Below are 25,538 nucleotides of genomic sequence, written 5' to 3'. Positions count from 1 at the left end.
GAATGCGGGCAGGGATCCCAGGGGGCCAGTCAGGACGGAGAAGTCGGGTTGGATGGGGCGGTGGGGGACAGTCAGGGGCAAGGGCTCCGGGGGCGGTCAGGGGACAGGGAGGGGTAGATGGTGCAGGGATCCCAGGGGGGCCGTCAGGGGGTGAGAAGCAGGGTGATTGGACAGGGGGCGGGGGCTGGGCCATGCCCGGCTGTTTGGGGAGGCCCGCCATACAATTTTGGAAACCTGATGTGGCCTTCAGGCCAAAAAGTTTGCCTGCTCCTGGTCTAGAAGATACCATCAGAGATGCTTAGTTTTGCAGTTCTCAAACTGTGGATTTGTGCCTCCACAGATAACATGCTTGTTAACAGCAAAAATGTTTTAAAAAAAAATACAGATGTGAGAAATAACAGACCTCGACCCTATTGTCCCTCTGCAAATTTGTGTACACAGAGTCAATCCCTTACCTCTCTCTAAAAGTGCAAAGTCTCAAAAAGTTCAATGAATAGAAGATTGTGGGAGGCAGAAGAGATCTGGACAAGGAGAAGAAGTCTGGAGATAAATGTGAGAAGGGAGGAACAGGCAGTAGAAACAAAAGTGAAACTGGTTGAACAGCATATTCCAGGCGTCTTAAGGTCTTTCTTAGTGTAGCCTTTGTTGATGTGAGATCTACCGTACCATTCTCTCACTAGAAGGGAAAACCATAATGGCAGCAGGCCGTAAAAGAGACCCAGTTTGCAAATATTTTAATGAAGTTCCTCTACCTGTGGGTAAGACAGGCATGCGGGCAAAATGCAAACAGTGCAACAAAGAAATGCAAAGCCTGGTTGCCCAAATAGCACAAGATTATGAGAAGTGTTCCTTCTCAGGAGGAAGCTGCATTGAAGATGATGAAAGGAACATGCAGGATCTTCAGGTTAGTAAACTTTTTTATTTCATACTTCTTTCTTAAGGACTGCCTTGTCTGCCTTATTCTTAATTCTCATGTTTGAGCAAAAAATATGTTTGTTACTCTATGGTACTATCATTTTAGATGCAGTTGTGATAAAAAATAAGTAGCTGAAATAGGCAGATCTTCCTTTTACAATTTCACCTTTAAAGTAGTACTGAGTGTTAGTGAATGCAATGAGTAATACTAAATCAGCAGTATGTTAATAATAATTAAATAACTGCATTGACTTATTTTGTTTAGAAGAATCCATCCTCAACATACAGGATTCTGAAGACTATCCACCTTCAAGATCACCATCATTTTCTATAGTTTCAGAGCTATCCGCCAATGATAATGTTTCAGTAACATCATGTATGTCACATAGTCACAGTATATCACCTGTGGCAAAAAGAAAAATAAAATCTCCGTCATCCAGAAACAACCATAGATAAGTTTGTGATAAGAACCAGCAAATTACAAAAAGAGGCAACTGATGAAAAAGTTGCCTAGTTTGTTTAAGCAACAAACTCTCCTTTCTGTATGATTAAGAACCTACACTTCATTAACATGGATCAGCCTTTAAGACCAGGATACAATCCACCCAACAGAGCAGATGTCACAGGCAAATTGCTGGATAAAGTGTATGAAAGAGAAATTGAGCAGTGTGCAAAAGGTCTAGAAGGTGAAATTGTTAACCTGAGTCTTGATGGGTGGACCAATGTCCACAATGATCCTGTTGTATGTGCTTGTCTGACAACAGAAGAAGGGAATGTGTTCCTTACAGAAACAATTGATAAATCAGGAAATGCACACACAGCAGAATACTTACAAGCGGGAGCAGTAAAAGCTATAACAAATGGTGAAAAAAAATTCAAATGTCTAGTACACAGCTTGGTCACGGACAATGCTGCAAATGTATCCAAGATGAGAAGAAATTTAGAAGAGAGTCCCAAGCTAACAACATATGGTTGCAGTGCTCATTTGATGCACCTCCTAGCCAAAGACTTCAGTGTTCCAGAAATAAAGGCTAATGTTGCTGAAATTGCAAAATACTGCCCTAACAACCGCTTTGCAGCAGCTGCTCTGAAAAAAGTGGGAGGAACCAAGCTAACTCTCCCACAAGACGTGCGATGGAACTCAGCAGTGGACTGTTTTGAGCACTATATCAAGGACTGGCCTTATCTGATGACAGTTTGTGAACAAAATCATGAAAAAATAGATGGCACTGCCACAGCCAAAGTTCTCAACATTGGGCCTATGAGAAATGTTGAACACATGCTGAGTGCCTGAAGCCTATTTCTGCAGCCTGGAACAAAATGCAGGGAAATAGCTGTTTTATTGCTGACACTGTTGAAATCTGGAAGGCACTGAGTGAGATCTTAAAAAGAGAAATATGCAACGACAGAGTTAAATTACAAGCATTAAAAAAACGAATGGGACAAGCACTATCACCAGCTCATTTTCTTGCAAATATTTTCAATACTCAGTACCAGGGTCAAACCTTAACTGCTGAAGAAGAGGAGTTGGCTATGACATGGACATCCAGCAATCATCCCTCCATAATGCCAGCTATAATAAACTTTAGAGCTAAGGGTGAACCATTCAAGAAATATATGTTTGCCGATGATTTTTTAAAGAAAGTCACACCAGTGAACTGGTGGAAGGCACTTAAGCACTTGGATTCAGAGACTGTTAAAGTGATAATCTCACTTTTAACAGCCGTAGCTTCTTCTGCCAGTATAGAAAGAATATTTTTTTCCTTTGGACTAATTCATTCCAAATTGAGAAATCGTTCGGGACCCGAAAAAGCAGGAAAGCTTGTTTTTCTTTTCCAGATTATGAATAAACAGGAAAATGAAGGGGAAGACGACTGAGTTAGCAGCAGAAGCCAATATTTTAAGTTTCTCATGTTGATCTGGCTGACATAGTGCATTTAATTTTTATTGGTGTTTTTTAAATATTTCATTTAACCAGTTTAGTTAAAAACAATTTTACTGAAAACAAACCTGATTTAAAAAACCTTAAATGTTTAGCTAAATTCAAAAATTCATATGCTTGTTTTGTTAAATATTATATGTTTGCTGTTGAAGAAAAAAATCCAGAATACATAACGTTGTTGTTTTAGTTAAATAAAACAATTTACATGTCTGTCTGGTGATGTTTTCCTCCTAATCCAGCATGGAAACAATATCCTCCGAATATTAATGATTAACCTGTTGAATTAGAGATAGTTCACCTCCTACTATCTCTACATGACTACATAAATGACTACATAAATATCTGCTTCAATTATCTTTGGTAAATGAAATAACCAAACAATCATTCATTTTCTGATATAGCTGTAAAACTAATCTGAAAAGTTTTCAAAATAAATCACTTTAAAAATGTATAGTGTGTACCGTCTACAAATGAAACCTACGTCTATCTCTGAGTTGTGAAGAATATATAGAAATCCATGATTAAATCGAGTCTTCCTGACTAGTGATTTAAATCAATTTAATTTAAATCAAACCCACCTGGATTTGAAATGAATGCAATTAATTTAGTTAAGAGTGACTCAAAGTACAGTTGGTTTGGGTGCTGATAACATGAAGTTTACTGCAGTTAAAACCTTTCCCAAAGCTATTTGAAGTGAGGAAAAGGAAGAGGAGGAGCAGGGAAACCATTGTATGTAACCAAACACTGCCAAGCCATCACCTGAAACAAAGATTTGGTTGATGAAAATGTAGAGTAACAGGTTTCAGTCGTGACCCACCACACCAGAAACTAATCTCTGAGCATTTAAGATTAAGGAGTCTTTAGGAAGGGGAAACAAATCTGAAACCACAAAAATATGTTTAAGTAACTTGAAGAATCTGCCAAACCCATAAAACCAAGTTAGAGGATGAAAGTCTGACCTTAGCTCACCTAGCAACAATTTAGGAAATTTGCAAGGTCCTGATATCAATACTGTGCCAGCATGTGCTGCAGCATCAAACTGAAATACAGCAAGTTAACCCAGATTGTCAGTCTACATTTCCAGCATTCAGTGAAGGGTCTTTGCATTTAAGAGCTGCTATTAATTTTAAATAAATTGCTCTTTCGGGGGTAAGAGAAATAGTAATAACTTTAGGATATACTAAATTACTCCCAAATTATGTGTTTACCTGATAGGTTCTTGAAGGAGCTGTTATCCACTTCTCTGGATGCAAGGTCGATGATAACTAGACAGACACACACTTTTTGCCTAATTTTGAGCCCAATTCCCTTTGAGATTTGTGTCCTAATGGGAACTTGCAAAACCCTACCATTTTGTATTTGCAGTCAGAGAGCAACAGCAAGAACACACACTGTTTGTTAAGGAGGGAACTCCTCCCCATTGCAGAGAAAATAAACACTAAAAATCACTCCCTCCTGCTTCATAACTTGTCCTGCTTTGGGTTTCACGACACCATTCTCTCTTTGCTCTATCTCTGGCTGTTCCTTCAGTCTCTTCCAGAAGGTCCTTACCATTTCTGCTACACTTATTGTGGGTTATTACAGGGCTCTGTCCTAGCCCACTCCTCTTCTCTCTCTCTGGATGATCTAATCATTCATGTTGCTTTAATTATGATCTCTACACTGATGACTCTTAAATCTTCTTCTCCTAACCAATGGCCATCTAGCCAATCTCATATCTCCTTGTTAGTCTCTCACTGTTAACTGAAAGTGAATTCATTTTTCCTCCATTCTCTACCACTGTTCACAACTACCCTCTATCAGGCACATAACCTAGGTATCATCTTTGACTCCTCCCTCTCCCTTGTCAGAGTCAGTCCATTTCCAAATCTTGCTATTTCTTCATACACAAGTTATGAAAGTCCTGACTTTCTCTTTTTTCCTTACACCTGAGACTCTTGTTGAAGCTCTTATCTACCACCTTGATTACTCTCTCTCCTTTCTGTGTACTCTGACACCAACAAAACATCCTCTACCTATCATCATCTTGCCTGTCATTTTGGACTGTTCTTCTTATCCCAACCACATCAAGTGTAAGTTTAACCTTGCCTTTCAGGGCCTGTTACTCCACCCCTTGCTACTTATGGAACTTTGCTGCCCGCCCCCAGGGATGCCAACTTTTGCAATCCATCTATATATTTTCTTCCACACCATACCTTAGGCTTTGAATACCCTTCGAGAGCTGGGTGAAAGCCACATTACATTCATACATCACATACCTCTCCTGACAAACCAAATCTATGACAACTACAAGAAATTAGTCAAGTAATATTAGTAAGATAGAAGGGCAATGGAGAGAGTTTATATTTCTAATGCAAAACAAACTGCACTACTAAAAACGTCATATCATCAAAACATGTTAATCAAAACCGTAACCACTACATTTTTGCTGTACCCATTCTCCTATTTTTGACTCTCAGGCCATAAACTCTTAGTGATAGGGACTGTGATTTTCCTTCTGTTTGGCACAGTGCATAGTTGACTACGATGCTACCAGAAATAATAAATACAGATTTCAGCAATGTATCATTGACTCAAAATGTTTCTAAGTCTGTTACTTAAATAGACAAAAAATGTTTAATAAGTGTAAATTCAATCTAAAACAATGTTACACATCCTTTCTATGCCACTTTTCTTGTTAGACTATAACCTCTTCAAGGCAAGGACTGCATCTTTGTATCTGTTCGACATATGCCTAGAACAACAGGTCTCCCAATTCCAGTTGTGTCCTTTGAGTACACCACTACAAAACATATTTTTTCTGTTTTCCAACTTGTTTATTTCTGTGCATTTAACAGCACCTTGATGTCTAGTCAATATCTCCCTCTGTGTGGGTCTTTCACTCAAACAGAAGAGAGATATTTAGAAAAATGAGAAAATAGGATTGTAAAACTGCAAAAAATGACAAGAAATACTAAAGGTATAACCTGAGTACTTTTTAAAAAACTGACTAGAATTCCATTTCATGGTCTTCTTTTAAAATATACAGATATTTAAATAGATATACCTGCTCCTTGGAAGAAACATAGACTCTTTGATGAACACTGAACCAGACAGCAGGATATACCAACAAGTGCCAATATCATCAGGGCTGGAATAAAGAAGAGAAAATGATGAGAAAAATAATTTAGATACTCGGTAGACATTGCAAAAATATGTTAGAAAGAGCATCACAAAACCATGAGCCAAAAATGCATAACAAAATATGAAGGAAAGCTCGTGTTTAATCATTTGCATCAAAATTCCTTAAACAATTCTAATTTCCCCGTAAAAACACATACATCACCAGAACACCTTGAATTACTTAATAGATTTTTAAAATTACAATAGTTGGTAGCAGTAGCCCACAGCACACAATCACAGCAGCCCAATAAAATAAAACTGCACCTGATTATAAAAGATCAAAAACAAAGTCAAGCCAAGTAATATTGGTTTGTATTCTGCAGAATCTCTTACCCTCTGATGGAGGACAGAGCCCCTAGCCTTCAACATGAGCTCCTTCCCCATTTCTGGATGGTCCCTCCTTCCCATCCCCTCGTCCAAAAAAATATTTACTCACTTCATGGCTCTGTCTTGCCAACCACAGTGCAGACAGAGGGCTCACATTCCAAGAGCACCTCCACTCATTTGTCAGCCCGCCCACACCAAACAATTCTGGGCTGCCAGTGTGTCTGGTGCTACTTTGTGCTGCTGTTCCATGCTTCTTCCTAGCATAATGCTGCAGCAAGGAAAAGCAGCTCCCCCCCCCTTTTTTTTTGGGCGGGGGGGAGATCAGGACAAGTGATAGTGATTAGTTACTAGCAGGAAAGGAGGAACAAGTTGCAGTTTGCTTCTCTCAGTGATCCTGACCCAGCTTATATCTCAGCTGGCCTTCCCGCCTGTACAACACAACCACCCCTTCATTGCCCTCAGAACCTCCAAGAAACATGTCTGTAGGTGACACCTAGACGGGGGATTAAACTAGTTTATAAAGTTTTACAGGGAATAACCACATTAGAACAGCAAGTAGTTTGTGCCATCTTAATTGGTGTAGGCTAGGCTGTGACCATTCATTCTTTGCTTCTTCAGTTTTCACCACTCCTACAGCTTGTTGCCCAGATGCTTGAATCCAGTCAATAAATGTACATAACATTTTCATCAAAAATCAAAATTACTGAGGTTCACTCTTAAGGATGTAGAATTAATCATTCTATAGCACTTCCTACTTAATTCTTTAAATTACAAGCTTCAAGTTTTTAGCAACAATTAGCTTGTTCAACCTTCAAGCAAGCCTAGCCCACGTATCTTTTAACAAAAGGTGACAGCATAGTTATTAAAATACAATATTTAAGCGAAGTAAGCTATTTAAGCCAGCTGCACATTTCTCATTTTAAAAAGCAAAGCTGAAAGTACATACATGACTATGTCCTCAAAAAAGAGTACCGAGATACCACAGTGATGAGCGCTGTAGAAATGCATCTAGTAATTTTTAAAGAGAGAGGATGATGTGAGACAGAAAAAAAGCAACAATCAGAAAAATGGCTATAAATTACTAAAAAAGCATATAAACGACAGAGTATTAACATTCATAGTTAGGAAGTTAATTCTCTTTCAGTTCTTCCCTGAACATATAGCCATGACAGAAATAAGTCACTCTTGCGGACTTAATAATGAAACTGTTTGCCATGAAGAGACATCAGATACCTGGATGATAAACAAATAGATCACAATCTCATTTCCCTCAATGACCAAGTACAGAACAATTGACTGAGATGGCCATGTGGCCAAAAATAGTTCTTTCTTATTCTCACCAAATGGGCAACACTATCGTGATATGGGAAACTACACGCTACAAGAACTTATCCTGGAAGACAAATTCCAATGGGGGCAAATTAGAGCATCATCACAGGACATAAGAACAAAAAATAAGATGTGTGTCAATGGCAACATGTCGTGCTTACTGTTCCTTGCATACCAGGAACAAACTGGTGTTTTCTTCCCAGGCATGTTGTCAAGGATATTTATTCTCTTTTTTTACTGATACTAATAGGCACTGAGAAATGGTGACAACAAAAGTTTAAATAAAACTGAAAACAAATTAGGAAAAATAAATAAAGCTTTAATCTGACTGAAAAGCTGAGTTAGAGACAGACTGTAGAGGATATAGAAACATGAGCATGAACTGAGGGAAAGAAACATGAGCATGAACTGAGGGAAGCTGGCACGGTGCAGTAGAGGAAGTTTGCAAGTACACAAATTGATCTGTGAAGGCAGACAGCAAAATATGAAAATAGGACTTGGAATTACTGTTTTAAGATTAACTTCAGAGTAGCAGCCGTGTTAGTCTGTATTCGCAAAAAGAAAAGGAGTACTTGTGGCACCTTAGAGACTAAGCCTTTGAGCATAAGGTTTCGTGAGCTACATAAACCTTTGAGCATAAGCTTTTGTGAGCTACAGCTCACTTCATCGGATGCATTCAGTGTTATTTTCCACTGAATGCATCCGATGAAGTGAGCTGTAGCTCACGAAAGGTTATGCTCAAATAAACTGGTTAGTCTCTAAGGTGCCACAAGCATTCCTTTTCTTTTTGTTTTAAGATTAAGAACTTCTCAAAAATGGAAGCAGTTGAAGGAAGAGTTCACATTGCACATTGAAATGACAGTTTCTGAAAAGGAAAAGCTGAAAGTCAAACTTAATTATTTGATTGTAAATCAGGATAGGGATACTTCAAATATCTTGGGCCCTGAACTGTCCAGAAGGAACACAAATTAAAATCTCTGTATATATCTTCACTGCAGAGTACTAACAAGCTCTCTTATGGTGATCTCCAGGTAGAAGAAAAACTATCTTTACAGTTACCAGTATGCACAAGGTTGGGCTGTTTTTCATCTTGTACCAGCATAAGGCTGTAAGAATGCACAATCCAAGGGGTATTTTGATACACACATACACATATATATATATATTTGAATTTTAAGGCAAGTCTTTCATGTCACTCTTTCTGTGACCACCAACCTCACTTCCTATAATAAATGTTACGTAGCCAATGAGTAAAGAACCTGTTATTAGTGACTTGTGCAATCTGCACCCTAAACTTATCTAAAGCTGGAATACACTGGACTTGATTCTATTTCACAGCTATATTTTTGGTACTGCTCAAGATTATCTTCTTTGTGATGGTTTGTGGCATCAATTAAGAATATTGAATTATCAAGCAAAAGCAAGCCATAAAGGAACTGATGCATAAATAGATCAAAGTTTCAGGAACAATCACTCTGAGACATGGCAAATTTTGACATATAATCAACATTTGGACATCTGATTTTCTCTCTGCTTCCTCTCCTCCCCACCCATTTCCCCTACACCCATCACTCCTTCTTCCAACATTGCCTCTATGAGGTTTAACAGAATCTAAACTGATTTTTTCTTTAATTATAATTGCTGATTTTGGATGTGGGTGAGACATTATGGCAGAAGTAAGTGGCAGGTAGGGATGCTGGGTAAGGAAGCTGCTGGTAAGAGTTATGGAGGGAATTTCTTGGCTGTTAGGTGGGATAGGATTACCAGTGGGGTGTCTGCCCTTCACCCCAAACCCCCACCAGCATAGTACTGTGTTCCTAGTAGCCCTGGTTCAAGAGGCTACAGAGCCAGCTCTACAGCCTTTTGAAATGGTGCTTCCCTTGGATGATAGCACTGTGTAGGTGAGAAGCTGCACTTGAATTGTGGTGGTGAAGTGATGGGGTCTGGACAGCCAGAAAGCAGCAGAAGGGGGGGAAGGGCAGGGAAAGGAGCAGAGCATCTCCATCCCTCCTTTACTCTCGCTCCCTTCTTGGTTTTAACATGAATCATTTCTCAACGTGTGGGGTGCAAACAAGTGGGCAGCCTTCTCATTACCGACTTCTGGAGTCACGTTCCAGAGTTTGGATGTTCTGCTCTCTAGACAATGTATACTCTAGGAACTCTGCAATCACAGTCCCCCTTCTCCCCACTCCACACTTGCCCTCCTACCCGCCACTCCACACATGCCTTAGGAAATTCACATCCACAAATTGTGGGCTTCCTAGAATAATAATTTAACAAAAACAACTTAGGAATTATGCATGGTGCAACAGCTCCTCTGAATTTCTTATGACACGCATGGCAGTTATGCATGATGCAAGAAGCTCACATCTGGCTACAGTAGACTTAATTGCACCCTATGAATCTATGAAAATAGATAATTGCACCCTGTGAATCTATGAAAATAGCCAAAGGAAGACAAACCATTTAAAACAGATCTGGAGTATTTAGACTAAGGCATTTTTGAGCTATGACCAGACAACAGATTAACAACAAAATTTTGCCTACCATCTGTCCCAAAGATACCTTCTAATCTCCAGGAAAAAAAAAAAAATCTAACCTGGCATAAAATCTTATTTGTAAAATCTCTTGTAGACTGGTTTCTTTTTGAAAAAAAGGAGTGCATGGGAGAAGAGTATCAAAACCAGTCCTATAGCATGTGGAGAACATGCATCTCTCCCTTAAAAGCTATTGCTGCACTATTATAAGTTACACAACAAGTATATTCAATAATATTACAAGGAAAGTTTTCCAGGCATTTAGGGAACAATAAGCTTTTGAGAATATGAAAAACTATTGTTTATAGTTAGATACAGTCTTTGAAATAACAGATCATTATTGCAGAAACTCTAATATTACAGTATTATGTTCTAGATAGAAGTACAGCATTGTGCAAACACAGGTTTGGAAGCAGCACTAAAATGGGCACAACAAGACAATGCATTTGTAAATTAAGCTCTCTGACACAGAGGTTTGTGCATTAATAGCCCACTCCTGCAATATACTGAGCACCCACAACTGACCTGACAGGAGGTGCTCAGCACCTTGCAGGATCAGGCCCAAAGAGAGGAAAAAGCTTTTAACAATGCTGTTTGGAAACGAAGCTTTTCAGTAATTCACCTGTCGCTGAAAAAAGTAGCTTATTCAGACCACAAACCAGTGAAGAATCCTCTAGTTTCCCAAACCAATTCTCATCAGATGTTACTCAGATTACACAAGTAGGTGATATAACAAGGTCCAGGTGAAAACAAAATATTTATTTTTATTTTTTTAAAAAAAACACATACTAAACCAGGCATTCTTTCTTGTGGACAGTCTAATTCCTATCTCATTCACACTAGTTTTACACTGACTTTAGCTGAGGTATTTGAGTTACACACCTGAAGTACAGTAATAAGGCACAGAACAATGAGCAAATGCTGAAACAGACAATACGTACCAGTAGTTGTTCTTTGCATTAAAAGATTGATTAGACTAAGTCATCTAGATAAGGACGACCATGAGAATCTGCAATTACTAAAAGAAATCATTCTGCAAATACTATTATCCTCTAATGCAGGTGCACAATCAAGGCCCCATGTATTTTGTATTAAGCTTGATCCTACTTCTGCAGCAAAACACCTTGCATTCTGCAGCACTTTTGTGCATAAGACTGGAGATTCTGCAGCAGCTTCAGGTAAATTTTAAAAATTAGGTTAATGAATATGAAAATGAATATGATACTAAATCCAGTTTATTTTACGCTACTATTTCCTTTTTAATTTTCAACATAATATAGAATTTTGTAGTGTAAAAGTTTATTTGCATTTTGGAAGTTATTAGCAGGAAGCTGGAGATTTTGGCAGTTGGGTAAGACATGTCGAGCTTCTGGTGACCCAATAGGCAGTTTGTGTTTGTAGAATAAACACATTAGCTAATGGTTAAATTATCAGCACTGAAATAGTCAACAATGTCACTGATACCTGCATCACTAAATTAGCACCTCACTGAGATGAATAGGAAAGTTCAGACCTCTAAGAGCTATTGTTCCATGACGCATGCAGACTCAGGCAGATAGTACTCCACCAGTTTACACTGTTCATATTTGGTAGGTTCTCTTTGCAACCACAATGGCTACATTTTTTAAAAAAACGGGAGCTTAGAAGTGGATGTAAAATTCTGGAGCGTGGGTAGCTTCAGTGGAAAATTCCACAGCCACAGGTTGAGTATAAGGGTGTTAAGTGTAGTGCTTGCCCAGTCAGTCCACAGTTAGGGGAGCCATTACAGTTTCTGCCAAAAAAAAACACTCTGGCCAGTTGATCAGAGCAAATTACAAGGCAGAACATTCACAGGCCCTTTTTGCCTGGGTCTCTGTGAGCACCCATTAATCTGGAGTTAGCTGAGGCAGAAGGCACACTGGTGGCCTTTCCAAAAGTATCCACTGCAAGGAGCTTCTTGAGATAAATTATATGGAGTCCAGTAATAAGTTAACCTTTCAGTCAATTTGATGTTAGAAAATCCATTGACCTAAATTACTGTATGGGAACAAGGAGATATAGTCCTTCAGATTGTGACATTGCTTGAAGACAAAAGATGAGACTAATATGACAGAAAGGAACAAGTGTTTGACATATGCTGGTCTTTGTTTTTCTAAACACACACTTCTCACTTGCTCTATGTTACATGAATGCCAAGTGGTGGAATTGTTTGATACATCACCAGATGGAAATGGCAACTGCATGTCTGTTTTAAGAAGAAGGTTCCAGATTCTTCTGTATTTGTGGAACTTCCAACAGCTACCACAGTGGACAGTTTTTATCAATAAGGGTAATCGAATGTCCACAGAGGCATTCTGCTGGTGGAACAGTATCAATAAAGGGGGTCTGTCATTCTGTGAGGAGGTTTAATTTGACCAACTTGAAGTCAGAGTTTTATTGATACATGTCAAAATCAAATGTGGATGCAGGCAAGGATGTGCCAAAATATGGCAAGTTTTGCCAACAAAATTTTGGCACATAGAGCAGCCCTTACAGTTGGAGAAGAATGGGTATGGACCTGGGAAGCAAACTGCCCCCAAACTCAGAAATATCCAGCTAATGTGCTTATCCCATGATTGCAAAATGCCTCCCATATACTCACATGCAAAAGGTGCAAGCTGCCAAAAGCACCAGCTTCCCGTTACAACTTCTACAACGCAGACTACATATTGATAAAAATCTGCAGCATTCTGAATGCAGTGTTGGAACAATGTAAAATTGAGTACAACATAAAAACACAAAACTGCTATTATGTTGATTTAATTCATGCTTTATATTCAATAAAGTAAGATTTTATTTTAAATTAAGCAATTGTGGAATTTCGATTCTATTGTAACACAACACTGCAGACACCAGGGGACTTGCTGAAAAATTTAGATTCACCTTGCCTCAGTGTATGCAAATCCTTGATTTACAGGAATTATGGACTTGTAAAAGGAACTCCAGAGTCAGGGTTCTAACCTGCTTTCCATTAGATGCACGACGATGGTTCCCTCTCCAACTTTCTCAAAGAAGTCCTTTTTACTTGAATATGAGGTCAGTAGCTAGAGGGAAGTTGTTGGGTTTTTTTGTTTTTTTTTTGCACCTGCAAAACTTGAGATAAATCAGACAAGTGATTTCTGAAACGTGGAACTTTGAAACATGACTTTGTGAAGTTGTCACACAAATAACTGTTTGAAAACTAAGGTTTTTTTTTATTGAACAGTCCCTGATGACATCAAAAGCACACTTCTAACTGCTGATAACATCAGATGCTTTTTTGGGGACTTCTTCACAATACATTTCTAATATATGAATGCTCTCCCACATACAGAGATATTCATAAATTTCAAAGGTCTGGTAGAGTTTATAAAGCTCTGCCATCATATGGCTACACTGGCTGAGTTCCTAAGCTCCACTTATCACATTGCTGTGATTCAAGGAGGTTGTAGACTCTCCCATTGAGCCTGTAGTATTCAGACAGCCAAATTGATCAAGCTGAAGGAGGTTAAAAATTCTGCTGTGAGAGTATCTGATTTTAATATTATACTGTCCTATGTTTAATTGAAAAATACGTATTTTCTTTACATCATGAGTTGCTTGCCCAAGTGATGCAATAGCTACAACTTCCATCTTACCCCCACAATCTTTGGAACAGATACGGTACCTGAAACTACTTTAAACATTTTTCAATTGACTTGGTTCAACATAACTGTTAAGGTTTGAGGTCAGTTTCTATTTAGCAGAGTACATCATAATTCCAGGTTTCTGAAAGAGAACCCATACAACGTTTTAACTTTTATTAAACCCAATCAATGCACACAGCACTCATGCATGTTTTCCTTGGGCATGCTCACATTAAGGCCAGGGACTGCAGACAATGGCTCACATAAAATAGTTTTAGCACCATCTGTTAAATTATTTGGATTTGTTATTTGGATATTCATTCCTTCAGTAAAAATAGTCGCCTCACCTGGGTGATAGCAAGGAGGCTAAATGCTATAGTTTCTGAACCAGAGTGATTCAAAATTATAACCAACCCTTGACCTTCAAGGTTCTGGACTGTACAAACTCCTGAATACCCTCACTATTTGGGAAGTCACTTGAAATTAAGGTACTGTTCAGTACCTTGCAGGACCCAACAAATTACTTGTGTCATCTCTAGCAAGACTTCCCTGAACATGGCCTAAAATTTCTTTTTCTCTGTTAAAATAGTGCCATAGATTTAAATGGCCCACTTAAATATCTGATTCTCCACTCCTGCCACAAATGGCATCAGTATAAATACAATCTTTGCAACAATGGATTATGGGTTAGGTCAGTACTGTAGTAGAACTGGAGATAAGATATTTAGGACCCAATCTTGCAAACACTTAAGCACATGCTTAACTTTATGCATGAGAGTTTTCCCATTGGTTTAACTAGGATAATGTCTGTGTACAGTTAAGCACATTTATGAATGCCTGCAGGATCAGGGACTTAGTCTGATGGAAATCAAACCAGAAGAGGGCTTTCATGTATTCATGCCCTGGATTATAAACTTGAGAATCTCTACCCTGAAGGGGATGGAGGAGGCTTAAAGAGATTTATTTTCCCTTCAAGTTTTGTAACCCGGGCTCCATAAGGACCACCAACTAAATAGCATACCTATAACTTCCAGAAGACACAGAGAATCAGTCCAAATTTTAAGAGGTGGTCTTGTATTTCCTAACCCATTTCCGACTTGCAAAGATTACAAGATCGGCAAGAGCCTAGAGAAACATATCTTCCTTGACTCTGGCAAGAAAAGTGGAACCCTCAGGAAATCACTATGGTTCCTACAATCTAAAGGTTTGCCCATACACCAAAACTGTACCTCTTAACCACAGAGTTATAGTTAAAGTTGTACAACTCCACTAGTCTGTGACTGCTGTTATCCCAGTGCTTTTCATTGGGAGGTTTATTGATTTAAACCCTCCACACACCCACCCACCCCAAATAGTGATACCAATAAATATGTTGTGCATAAACCAGGTCTCAGAACCTGAGCACAGGTTCAAGGCAACAACTGAAGTTGCCCCTCAGTTATATGGACTTGGATATGTATACCCAGATTCCTCTTTCTTGAAAGATGTTTGGAAAATGAGAGAAGACTACTTGTGTTCCAACATCTATTTTGAATAAGCAGAAAAGATGGGAGAGAATTAGTCCAAGCCATAGGAGAAAAGCGGACATATTGGAAATGAGAAACACCTTTCCAGTGTCAAGTATTAGACGTTACATGATGGAATTAAAAGAGAGCTTATCTATAAACCCATACTCCAAGGGTGTTAGTTTCTTCAGATTCATCTCTCATGTTTTGAGTTGAGTTTTCCTCACACATACGCAGTTCTGAAGATAACAGCTTTTTCCTTGCCCATCTCATTATAGTCAACATGTGTGTGTAGACAGCTGTTTTCGGGCCCTCCTTTGTTTATGTAAGCAACTACTATAGTATTAGACATTTCCCTTGAAGTGATTGGTGATGTTGCATTGCAAAAAAAACATCCACATTTTTCAATATTTTCCCAAGTAGTCAGCTACCATCTTACCTGAGTTGTTTGATCACTGGCACATTATCTGCAATCAGGTGGTGAGTTGTTCACATTTTTAACTGGTCTGTCAACTAACTGATAAATAATAATTGGCCATCAGATACCTGCTACATCACCACGCTTGAGCTCCTGATGCTATATGTAAGCAGGGTTTAAAGAATAAGATACATCCCAAACAAAGAAATATGACAGAGTATGTACTGAAGGTACAACTGATGGTCTATGTGTCAGCTACAACCCTACCTGCCCTCCCCCACCGCCAAATACCTGAACATTTTAACTTGATGTATATTAACCAAATAATTATATTGCTACTGTATATTTCTCCTTATCCGTCAACCTCATCCCAAATTTAACAAAATAGAAAGATCACAAATATCAGAAGGGCAACAAAAAACGGTGTTCCTAGCTATCACTAAACTTGTGATTTTAAGTGGCACTTGTGTTTAAACTGATGTCCACAATTGTGACTCGCTGATGAAATGAGATGAAAGTTGGCAAAATTTGGCTCTTGGTATCTAAAAATGTAAACACAGGACATACAAAACACTAGGCCAACACTTCAGGAAATAATTTATTTGTAGATTTCTGCACACATAACCAATGCATCTTTCTCAACAATATTCTTCTATCTTTTTCTACTCACCAAAAATAGCACCAGTTACTCTAAGAACAGCATAAAAGAGATTTTGTACTACAAAAAGTAAGCCTCTACAGAGACAGGTGTTTGTAAAAAACAGCTTCCATAAGTCTGTTTTTAACAATTAGTGAACAAGCTTTTTCATACCTGTCTATAGACAATGATCAGCCACGTTTCCCTGCATAAATAACCTAACACTGCATAAGATTGATATTAAAATTTTCAGCAATTATATAGCACTTGAGATTACGGATAGAAATTCAGGAAGAAAAAGCAGTAGACTCTTTTCTTAACAAAATTCCATTCTAATTTACTGGTAAAACTGTGATGGAAGTGGTATATGATTACATAATCCTACATACAGATTGTGTGGACACAGTCTACTACTTAGTAATCCTATGCCCTGGCATTATTTCTCTAAACTACCTCTTACTCCCAGCACTGCTGCAACAATAAAAATATGACTGTCTTTAGTCAAACATTTATTGTAAAAAAAAAGAGGGTGCAACCTATAATTCTTGTAAAAGCCTTAATTTCAAATTGACAAAAGGCTCACAAAGCATGTCGAAAACAATAATGTAAAAAATCTAGAAGAACTCATTGTACTACAATGAATTGTCTATACTATTAAGTCTTTATTCAATAACATTATCTATGCAGAATCAACTATCAAGTCCTTGAATGTATTTGTCCTAACGGCAGATGTTGGCTAAGAAGCTCCCCATGGCAAATGCCCTCCCAATAAAATATATAAACAAGAAATCCTGATTTACTGCAGTGCAGAGCTGGCAGGATCCCAGTACCACTTTGCCAACTGTCTGGCTATCAGAAGGTATAATACACCTTCAGGAGAGCGAAAAAGCAATAGACCGGCCGTTCAGCAATGACTCTCTGCATTATTAAATATCCTGTTGGATGACTTTCACAGGAACCTATGGAAGTACAAGGAGAATGAATATATATTGCCTGAAGAGGTCTATCTAAAAATCAGTATGCTGATCCAGACAAAAGTTTCAGAACAGACTTAATCCTGAGTATGATGTTTATTTAGAGGGGTTTTAATCAAACAGATGCAAAATGTCTTCTGTGCCCTTGGAAATACAGGGGTTAAGAGGAAATCTGTTACTAACTCTGAAATCAAGGATCTTCACTGAGCATTAAGAACAGTAAATTCTGAAATATTTCCAAAGCCTCCATGAAGAAACACACAATGTTCAGAAAAAATAAGTTTAGAGTAAGAGTACAGCAAAGTGTCAAAGAAAACAAGAGGAAATAATTATACTGGGAACCTAAAATATCAAGCATGAAAATTTTGACTTCTCTCAACATCCCAGACCTTTCACCAGTATGTAAATGGTGCACAGTATAAGTCTGGACCATTAAATGTTAATTAACAAAGCATTAAATTTAAAAGTAATTGAAAAAGAGCTATGTCTATTTAGAGTACGCTGTCCAGGCTAAGAGTCACCACAAACACTAAGGGCCACATTATGCCTTGCATGCATCCACCTCCCACTCTATAGCTATGTAAGACTATGCACACTTGCAGGACCTCCTTCATTAGCCCCCCTCTCTTGCATATGCTGCCTCTGTGCTATTGACCAATCCTGAAGACACAGGCTGGCAAGGAGGGGCTATGAAGGAGCTACTGGCTGCTTTACTGTAGGAGCCAAAGAATCACTCTGGGAAGCACATACAAATAAGTTCCCCACGCTCATCCTCAAGAACCCTCTAAATCTGTGTCTTGCCTCTCATTGCATAGCACTCATGGATATTACACAGATCTACAGCTACAATGAAATAGCTAGAGTGTTGGGTTTTGTTTTTAAGAACATCTGCTACGAGTCCTTAGCTACTTTTCAAAATGTTTTAATACACAAGTTCCAAAATATATTAAACTATATTAATTTTGATTCTATGTAAAATCTTTATTTCAATTAGATTTTGCTTATGAGAACTGGAGAGGACAGCAGTGAGGGAGCAAGATCTGTGAATAGGTCTTTAAGCATGCCTCCCTCTCCTAAACACCATCCTTCTCCAGGGGTTGCTGGGGTCCGCATGCAGATATGAAACATCCAATGATCACTTCTCTTACTGTTTGTCAACAGCTACATTTTGGGGCTGTCAGCTAGTAGCACTCCATGGGCCTTTTAAATTACTTCATACCTTCTTCTCTGCCATCCCTCTCTCCAGCTAATTAGGGTCTACACATATGCAGGGCATCCACAATTTCATTTCAGTGGACCCAGAGACTGCATGCAGAAGGAAAAGGGAAGATTTTGGCAGTTGCAAAGACACTATGCCACATAATGCAAAAGGGCTAGGGATCTGGCCTTACTTACTTACTGTCCTGTAAAGATCCAGTAGCAGGATTCACTGAGTTGCAGCACCCCAGATGATGTCATTCTGTGATATCACAGCTACAGAACGAGAGCATTTGGATCTAATCTTAGAACACAGAGCTGCTCAATGGGAGCAGAGGTAAAAATCCTTTTCTCCCCATATATATTATATTGCTTTCAACGTATTAAAAATTAAAACTACATTCACCACAGAAATATAATTTACCAACAGCTACCAACCATACTGGTATATTAGCAATTCCATAGTTATTTCTTACTCCAAATAACACTATACTTTTTTTTTTTAAGAAGTTGTAGGAGGGGGGAAATGAAAGATGGGAGACTGAGGTATAGTTTTGCAGCTAAACATTTCAATAAGAGATACAGTGTACCTTAATCAGAAATTCAGCCAACAAATTGTAAGTTCTCTTTTGAGAACCTGAAACTGTGGACCTTCAAAAAGAACAGGAGTACTTGTGGCACCTTAGAGACTAACAAATTTATCTGAGCTTAAGCTTTCGTGAGCTACAGCTCACTTCATTGGCTGCATACTGTGGATCTTCAGTTTAGCAAAACAACTGATTCGACTCCACCTATCATTTAGAAGTCTTCTCAAGTCATCATTTGTGTAGTAGTGTATGTATTTAATTTTTTAGTTAAATGATGTCCATCACTGAAGACAGATTAAGGGGTTTTTACATTAAACATGCACTTGGTAACAGAACTAATGGAGTATTGTATTAGAAAAAAATAGGAAAAATTCCAAATTATTATATTAAAAATTAGGGAATTTTAGGAAGTGTTGATGGAAGAAGATGATTCTTCTTTAAAATTAGTTCAAAACATTTAAAAGGTGGAGAACACTCATCTAAGGCATTTCAGTTTTAGGAGGCAACCCTATTGAAACCACTAATCTATAACTAACAATCAAACTCTGAAATATTTTCTCATTGGCAAGAATTTAAGAAGTATTTATCAAAGAGATCAGTCTTGGAAATTTTGTATTGGATACACATTCTCAGAAAAGAAGCTGGAGAAGGAAGGAGGAACTAACAATCATGCAGTGGCTAAGAGGATCCTCTTATCAAAGGTCACAAAGTATCAGAGCAACCTGCTTTTTTTTTATCAATCATAAAAACTTAATGCAATAAATTCATCTATAGTTTAACTCCACTGAAGTCAAACACTAGAGATCAATTTGGCCCCAAGTACCGAAGTCATTGTCACCTCCCCAGCATATTTCAGCCACATGTGAACATTGTCGATTTTAATCTCTTTAGATGACAACCTGCCATCAAAATTGAAAAGTTTTCTGTCAGCATAATTTATTCCGTAATGTACTCAAAGGGGATAAGAGAAGCATGCAAGTTATTTAAGTTATTTGAATACACACACATTGGTTCCATATAGTTTTCTTATAAGACTAAAAACTGCTTCCTAGTAAAACAGAACCTTATTATTAAAACTTTATATTTTAAAGACTCGGCTTTTCAATCTAATCAAAATTAAAATTGTAGGAATAGATCCCCAAAATCATTTTTGGTACACCAATGGGACATGGCTCACTCCCTTCCTCATAACCAAAATCATATATACAAATGTCGAACTGCATAGCCATATACCACTTATCAACCATGTTCACTGAAAAAAAAATATTTAAAGTTGGGGGTCTTTTGTATTTGTATTTTTTAATTCAGAGAAGTTTAAAAAGTCAGAAAGATCCCTCATTTGCCAAAAGTTTTTATAGTCACAAAGATCTTTCATTTGCCAAATATGGCTGAGCTGATTTAATCTAACTTGATCATAAAAAAGAAATTGTATTTTGGCTGCCAAGGTTAAGCCTGACAAATTAAATGGCAACTTATACAACTATTAAAAATTAGGTTTATAAATAAAAGTGCTGACCAAATCTCATCTATGGCAGTGCCAAGTGTCAATATGATGTAGAGGTGAAGAACAAGAATCTTTTTAACAAGTACTTTGACAGAATGTAGTAAGCAGCAAAAAAAAAAAAAAAATTTAAATCAGACTTTGGGGTAGGAGTGTCTTGTCAAACAGGTAAGAAAATCAGGAGTGTGAGTAAGTGGAAAAACCTCAAACCTGAATTTTTGCCTCAAAGGCTATTTTAGCCCTTCTATCATTAACTTCACATCAAGTGAAACTAGTAGAGAGGTCTGGCAAATGAAGAATAACTGGAGCTGAACTGCCACTTTTAATAACCTAGTTCCCATGTTAAACAAAGAGATAGCCCTAGGGTTTGAGAATTTGTTGCAGACACATACACCCGCTGATAGTAAAGTAAATGCAGATGAGCTAAGTCAATTTTAACAACATGCTCTGTTTTTCCTTTTTAGCCATTTAAAAAAAATTAAAGATTTATATAGATATTATGAATTCTTACAACTTATTTGTTTTAGGACAAAGATAAAAATGGATAGCATGGTTTTTGATGAACATGGATAATTTTGTGTGTTACATTTTTAAATGTGTACCTCATAACTTTAGATGAGAAAATTGGTGCCTCTCCCCTCAACCCCCCACCCATGTAGTGCTCTCTCCCGCCCTACGTGAGAAAACAAGGGTTCAGTCCTTTATTTAGAAACATGATATTTACAGTGAATATATGTTGCTTCTGTGAGTAGTTTGTTCCACCTGACAGCAAGTATATTGGTTTTCATCTTCACATGAAGAGAAATAAAGATTTAGCTTCCCAATATCGATACATTAAGTTGTGCCTGGGGGAGGTCATTCATATATACATGGGGAAAAAAAAAAAGAGGTCAATCAATCATTTATAGCTCAGTCATAGTTGCAGCTACTTCCATAGAGACTTTTTTTTAAGTGTATTTTAGAACTTGTGACAAACTGTCACATTGACAGCACTGAAATCATTGTAGCACTGTACTGAACAGGTAGGAGTTCAATCTCCATGCCTACTTAAATCCTTGGCCTTTGAGACTACAAAATAAGGGCTACCAGTTGTGAAGTTTTTCAAAGTCCACTAGAAAACTGGATTGATGCCCATCTCATTTCATGTAGGTCAAAAATAACCTTTTTGGTCACTACTGACCTAGAAATAAGAGTGTCTCTATCCCATTACCTAACCCTTGAAACACATAGATACAAGGGCTAGTGAATGCATCTTTTACATTTTAATTTTACAACCCTCAATAATACACACATGTGTCTTGACATGCGTATGCCAAGCTTAGAAAGGACACAAATGAAGAACAAGTTCCCCCCCCATGAGGTTTACCATGCCAAAAGAAGATGGAAATTAACTAAACGTACAAGTGTACTGAAAACACCAGAATTTCAGAGCCACTCTCAAGTAGGGATGTAGTGAACATATGTAGTCAAGGAGAATTTCTTGGATTTCCTTATGGACTCATCTTTGATCTCACAACAGGGGGGAGGGATAGCTCAGTGATTTGAGCATTGGCCTGCTAAACCGAGGATTGTGAGTTCAATCCTTGAGGGGGCCATTTAGGGACCTGGGGCAAAAATTGGGGATTGGTCCTGCTTTGAGCAGGGGATTGGATTAGATGACCTCCTGAGGTCCTTTCCAACCCAGATATTCTATGAACATATCAAAATGCTAAACTACAACCTAGACAGACAAATTTGTGTGTGTCTGACTTGACAAAATTCCAACAATTTAAAAAAAATATCCCAGTACTGCATAGGTTTTCATGGAGTCCAAGTGTGCACAGATTGATCATGCTAAAACCAAAAACATTTTGCACTTGTGTGTATAGGAAGAAATTGCCAATTAGACGAACTGAATAGAGTGCAAAAAAAGGGTCAGAAAGTAAGTAGAAAGGACAGGCAGAAGATCAAAGTGAAGATAAAGTCACATGAAAGATCTGACAAAGGGAATCAATGCAAAGGAATGGGAAAGGCACTTCAAATTAACCCAGACTTCAGGATTTTCCACTTGCATGTTACATTTTCTCAGAATATACACCCTGAATCCTAATTTAAGGATAAATTCTGTCAATAGCAGCATTTATTTTGTTCACAAAAAAACAAATATGGGGTGTCTATGATACCCATTCTTTGTTTAAACTAATGATCAGGTAAAACTCCTATTCCTGAGATTTAGAGTCTAGATGATCGTTATTAAACATAAGTACACACAAAGAAGGAATGCAGTCAAACCAAAATGTAACAAAAACTGCCACCATAAGTTTCCCTGATAAAATAGTTATGGTACAATCAATCATTTGAGATTACGCCAGCTAGATACTGATATTAGAGTATGTTCGTTTCCACCGATCTTTATTTTCCAGATACCTTTCTTTAGATACAATTGTTTAGTTTTCCCAGTTTCAGACATTATACCTACCTTGCAATCTTGAAAATTTAGCACATAAGTATGTTCACCATTCTTTGTCATGATCAATAATGAAAATACAAAAAAATTATTTGCCTGTGCAAAAACAAAATTACAGGCTCTGGGCCAGTGGATTAGAGGAATTTGCAAGGCTGCATTATTCATACACTTTTCAACTCATCCACTGATGAACACTATACTGCATTGCAGGTTACCTGCTTTACATTAGAAATCTGAAAAAAAATTAACCCATTGGGGGGAGGAGGGGGAATTAATGGCACACTTAAGGATGCGTGCTGTTAAGAGATCTCCACTGTATCTGAAATGACATCAATTCACATCCCTGCTAATTATCACCCATGCTAGATTTGTTGATCTGCCACCTATGGCAGGAAAAGCTGGTCACTACTGCTTTATCTTGATTGATATAAATCCAGATGACAGCTTAATCTGAGGAGATGACATTCCACATCCACTAATTCTCTGGCCTTTCACTGACTACTAAGTTACAACAATGCACATCAGCTCTATCACTAACACCAGTTTGAACCTGTACATTTCTATGCTACGTGATGAAGTTAAGGTGTCTCATTTGTGTTTACAGAACACACTTTTAATCAGCAAGTTGGAATAAACACACCCTTTAACACTTTCGGAAAGATTTGGTTCACTGAACTGCACATAGAAGAAAAGAGGAAACACTTACTAGTACAGAACTTCGTTTGCTTCATGCCTTTCATATCTCACAGTCTCACACATCAGTCTGTAAGAGAAAAAAATAGGACATTTTTTTTTCCCCTTTACCACCTTTATAGTTTATCATTCAAAGGAGGCCTCAATGTCCGGAAAAAGTTTTATTAAAATATTTAATGAATATTTTCACATTTATTCTCAGCCCTTAATGAAAATAATATATGTTTAAGTTGTTTACAGACGTATTTCAACTGGTGAGCTTACAGTACTGAAGTTGCCAGTTTACCTAGCTCACCTCAACTGATCATTCTTATAATGGCTCACCTTAATTGATTACTCTCCTTATAGTGTGTATGGCAACACCCATTTTTTCATGTTCTATATATATCTTCCTACTGTATTTTCCACTGCATGCATCTGATGAAGTGGGTTTTAGCCCATGAAAGCTTATGTTCAAATAAATGTGTTCGTCTCTACGGTGCCACAAATAACTCCTCATTCAGTTTACCTAACGTGACTATTAGTGGGATGTAACCTCTCCCATGAAATGCTTAGTCTCTGTAAAATGGGGATAATGATATTGAGCTCCTTTATAACATGCTTTGAGATCTGCTGATGAAAAGCACTGTAGAGGAGTTAAGTATTATTTCACATTTCAGTGTAAGATAGTTCAGAATATAAGGCACATTTTAAGAAAAATAAAGCAATATGCAATACTGATCAGACGTCTTTTGTGAGATTTCCAGTACCTGCTTTTTCAGGTCAAGCCAAATATACCTCAAAAAAGTACCTCATGTTGACAGTTCTGCCCTTGGCTGAAATTTTGAAGCTTTAGCATTAAAATCCCTTGCTCGTTTCCAATTCCAAAAGGGCAGTAAGTTACAAAAGGTGAAGAGATTTTCCTGCAGGAAAATCCTCTCTCCAGACTTCAGGAAAATCCTTAATGCCCCTTTCACATCCAATACATGCCACTTTTCCTTCAGGTGCACTTATGTCAGACAAAACAATTGTAAGGGAATTTCCTAAGTCCTGAGAATGGTAACCTTCCTCTTCGTGATGAAATCAGTGATGATTCTTAGAACCACTTTATATTCATGAAACACACAGCATTGTGGCTCAGTGTCTTACACCATTTCCCCCCCCCCGCCTCCCCCCAGTACATATTCTATATTTACAGAACAAACTGCTAATAGAAAGGCTACTTGATGGACAAGTATAAGGAGATTTGCTTAAGAAGCTAACGTGAATATTTTATTAAACCAGTAGGAACTATATTTGAATTCCAGGCAGAAATTCTCAGTCCCTAGGGGTGTGATCACTTCTGTTGCAATGAGATATCTTGCTATGTGAAGATGACCCACTAGCTTCTGATGACATATCAAGATAAAGTTTCCCAGCACTATAACCCTCACTCCACCAGGGTGGCTAAAAATTGATTTTAAAAAAAAACGGATTTTAATTTAAGTTATAAGCTTTTTCGCTTTAAAAACAGACATTTTAAATGAAATATGAATTTAATTCAAAATATGTTAAGGCCTAAATTTATTATAATCTCTTAGAGTATTTAAATAAATATGCTGAATTGAGGAGCCTCTATCAAAAGCTGAGTTAAAGTTTGTTTTTCTATGTAAAGACAGGATCCGGGGGAAAACATCCAACTTTTGAGGTCAAAATTTATAACTATCACAACAGTTCAGCCTAAGTAATTTAGGAGACTGTCTCATTTTCAAGAGACAGAGATGAGA

General features: G+C 37.8%; 1 protein-coding gene across 10 annotated transcripts in view; it reads right to left on the bottom strand.

The window, feature by feature from the left end:
• Positions 1–25,538, bottom strand: part of RAPGEF2 (Rap guanine nucleotide exchange factor 2) — a 307,277-nt gene that overhangs the window by 159,007 nt on the left and 122,732 nt on the right. For 9 of the 10 annotated variants that reach the window (XM_073341485.1, XM_073341476.1, XM_073341481.1 and 6 more), the window contains exons 3-4: positions 23,807–23,863; positions 5,904–5,987 (exon numbers count right to left, since the gene is read on the bottom strand). In XM_073341485.1, coding sequence (XP_073197586.1) covers positions 5,904–5,987; positions 23,807–23,863 — 141 coding nt within the window. Of the gene's footprint in view, positions 1–5,903; positions 5,988–23,806; positions 23,864–25,538 lie in introns of those variants that run through there. The other variant, XM_073341489.2, reaches the window with a different exon arrangement.

Source organism: Lepidochelys kempii, chromosome 4 (assembly GCF_965140285.1).
Source record: "Lepidochelys kempii isolate rLepKem1 chromosome 4, rLepKem1.hap1, whole genome shotgun sequence".
Classification (NCBI taxonomy): domain Eukaryota; kingdom Metazoa; phylum Chordata; order Testudines; family Cheloniidae; genus Lepidochelys; species Lepidochelys kempii.
The sequence above is the reverse complement of the archived record's forward strand: the minus strand, read 5'-3'. Positions and strand labels throughout refer to the sequence as shown.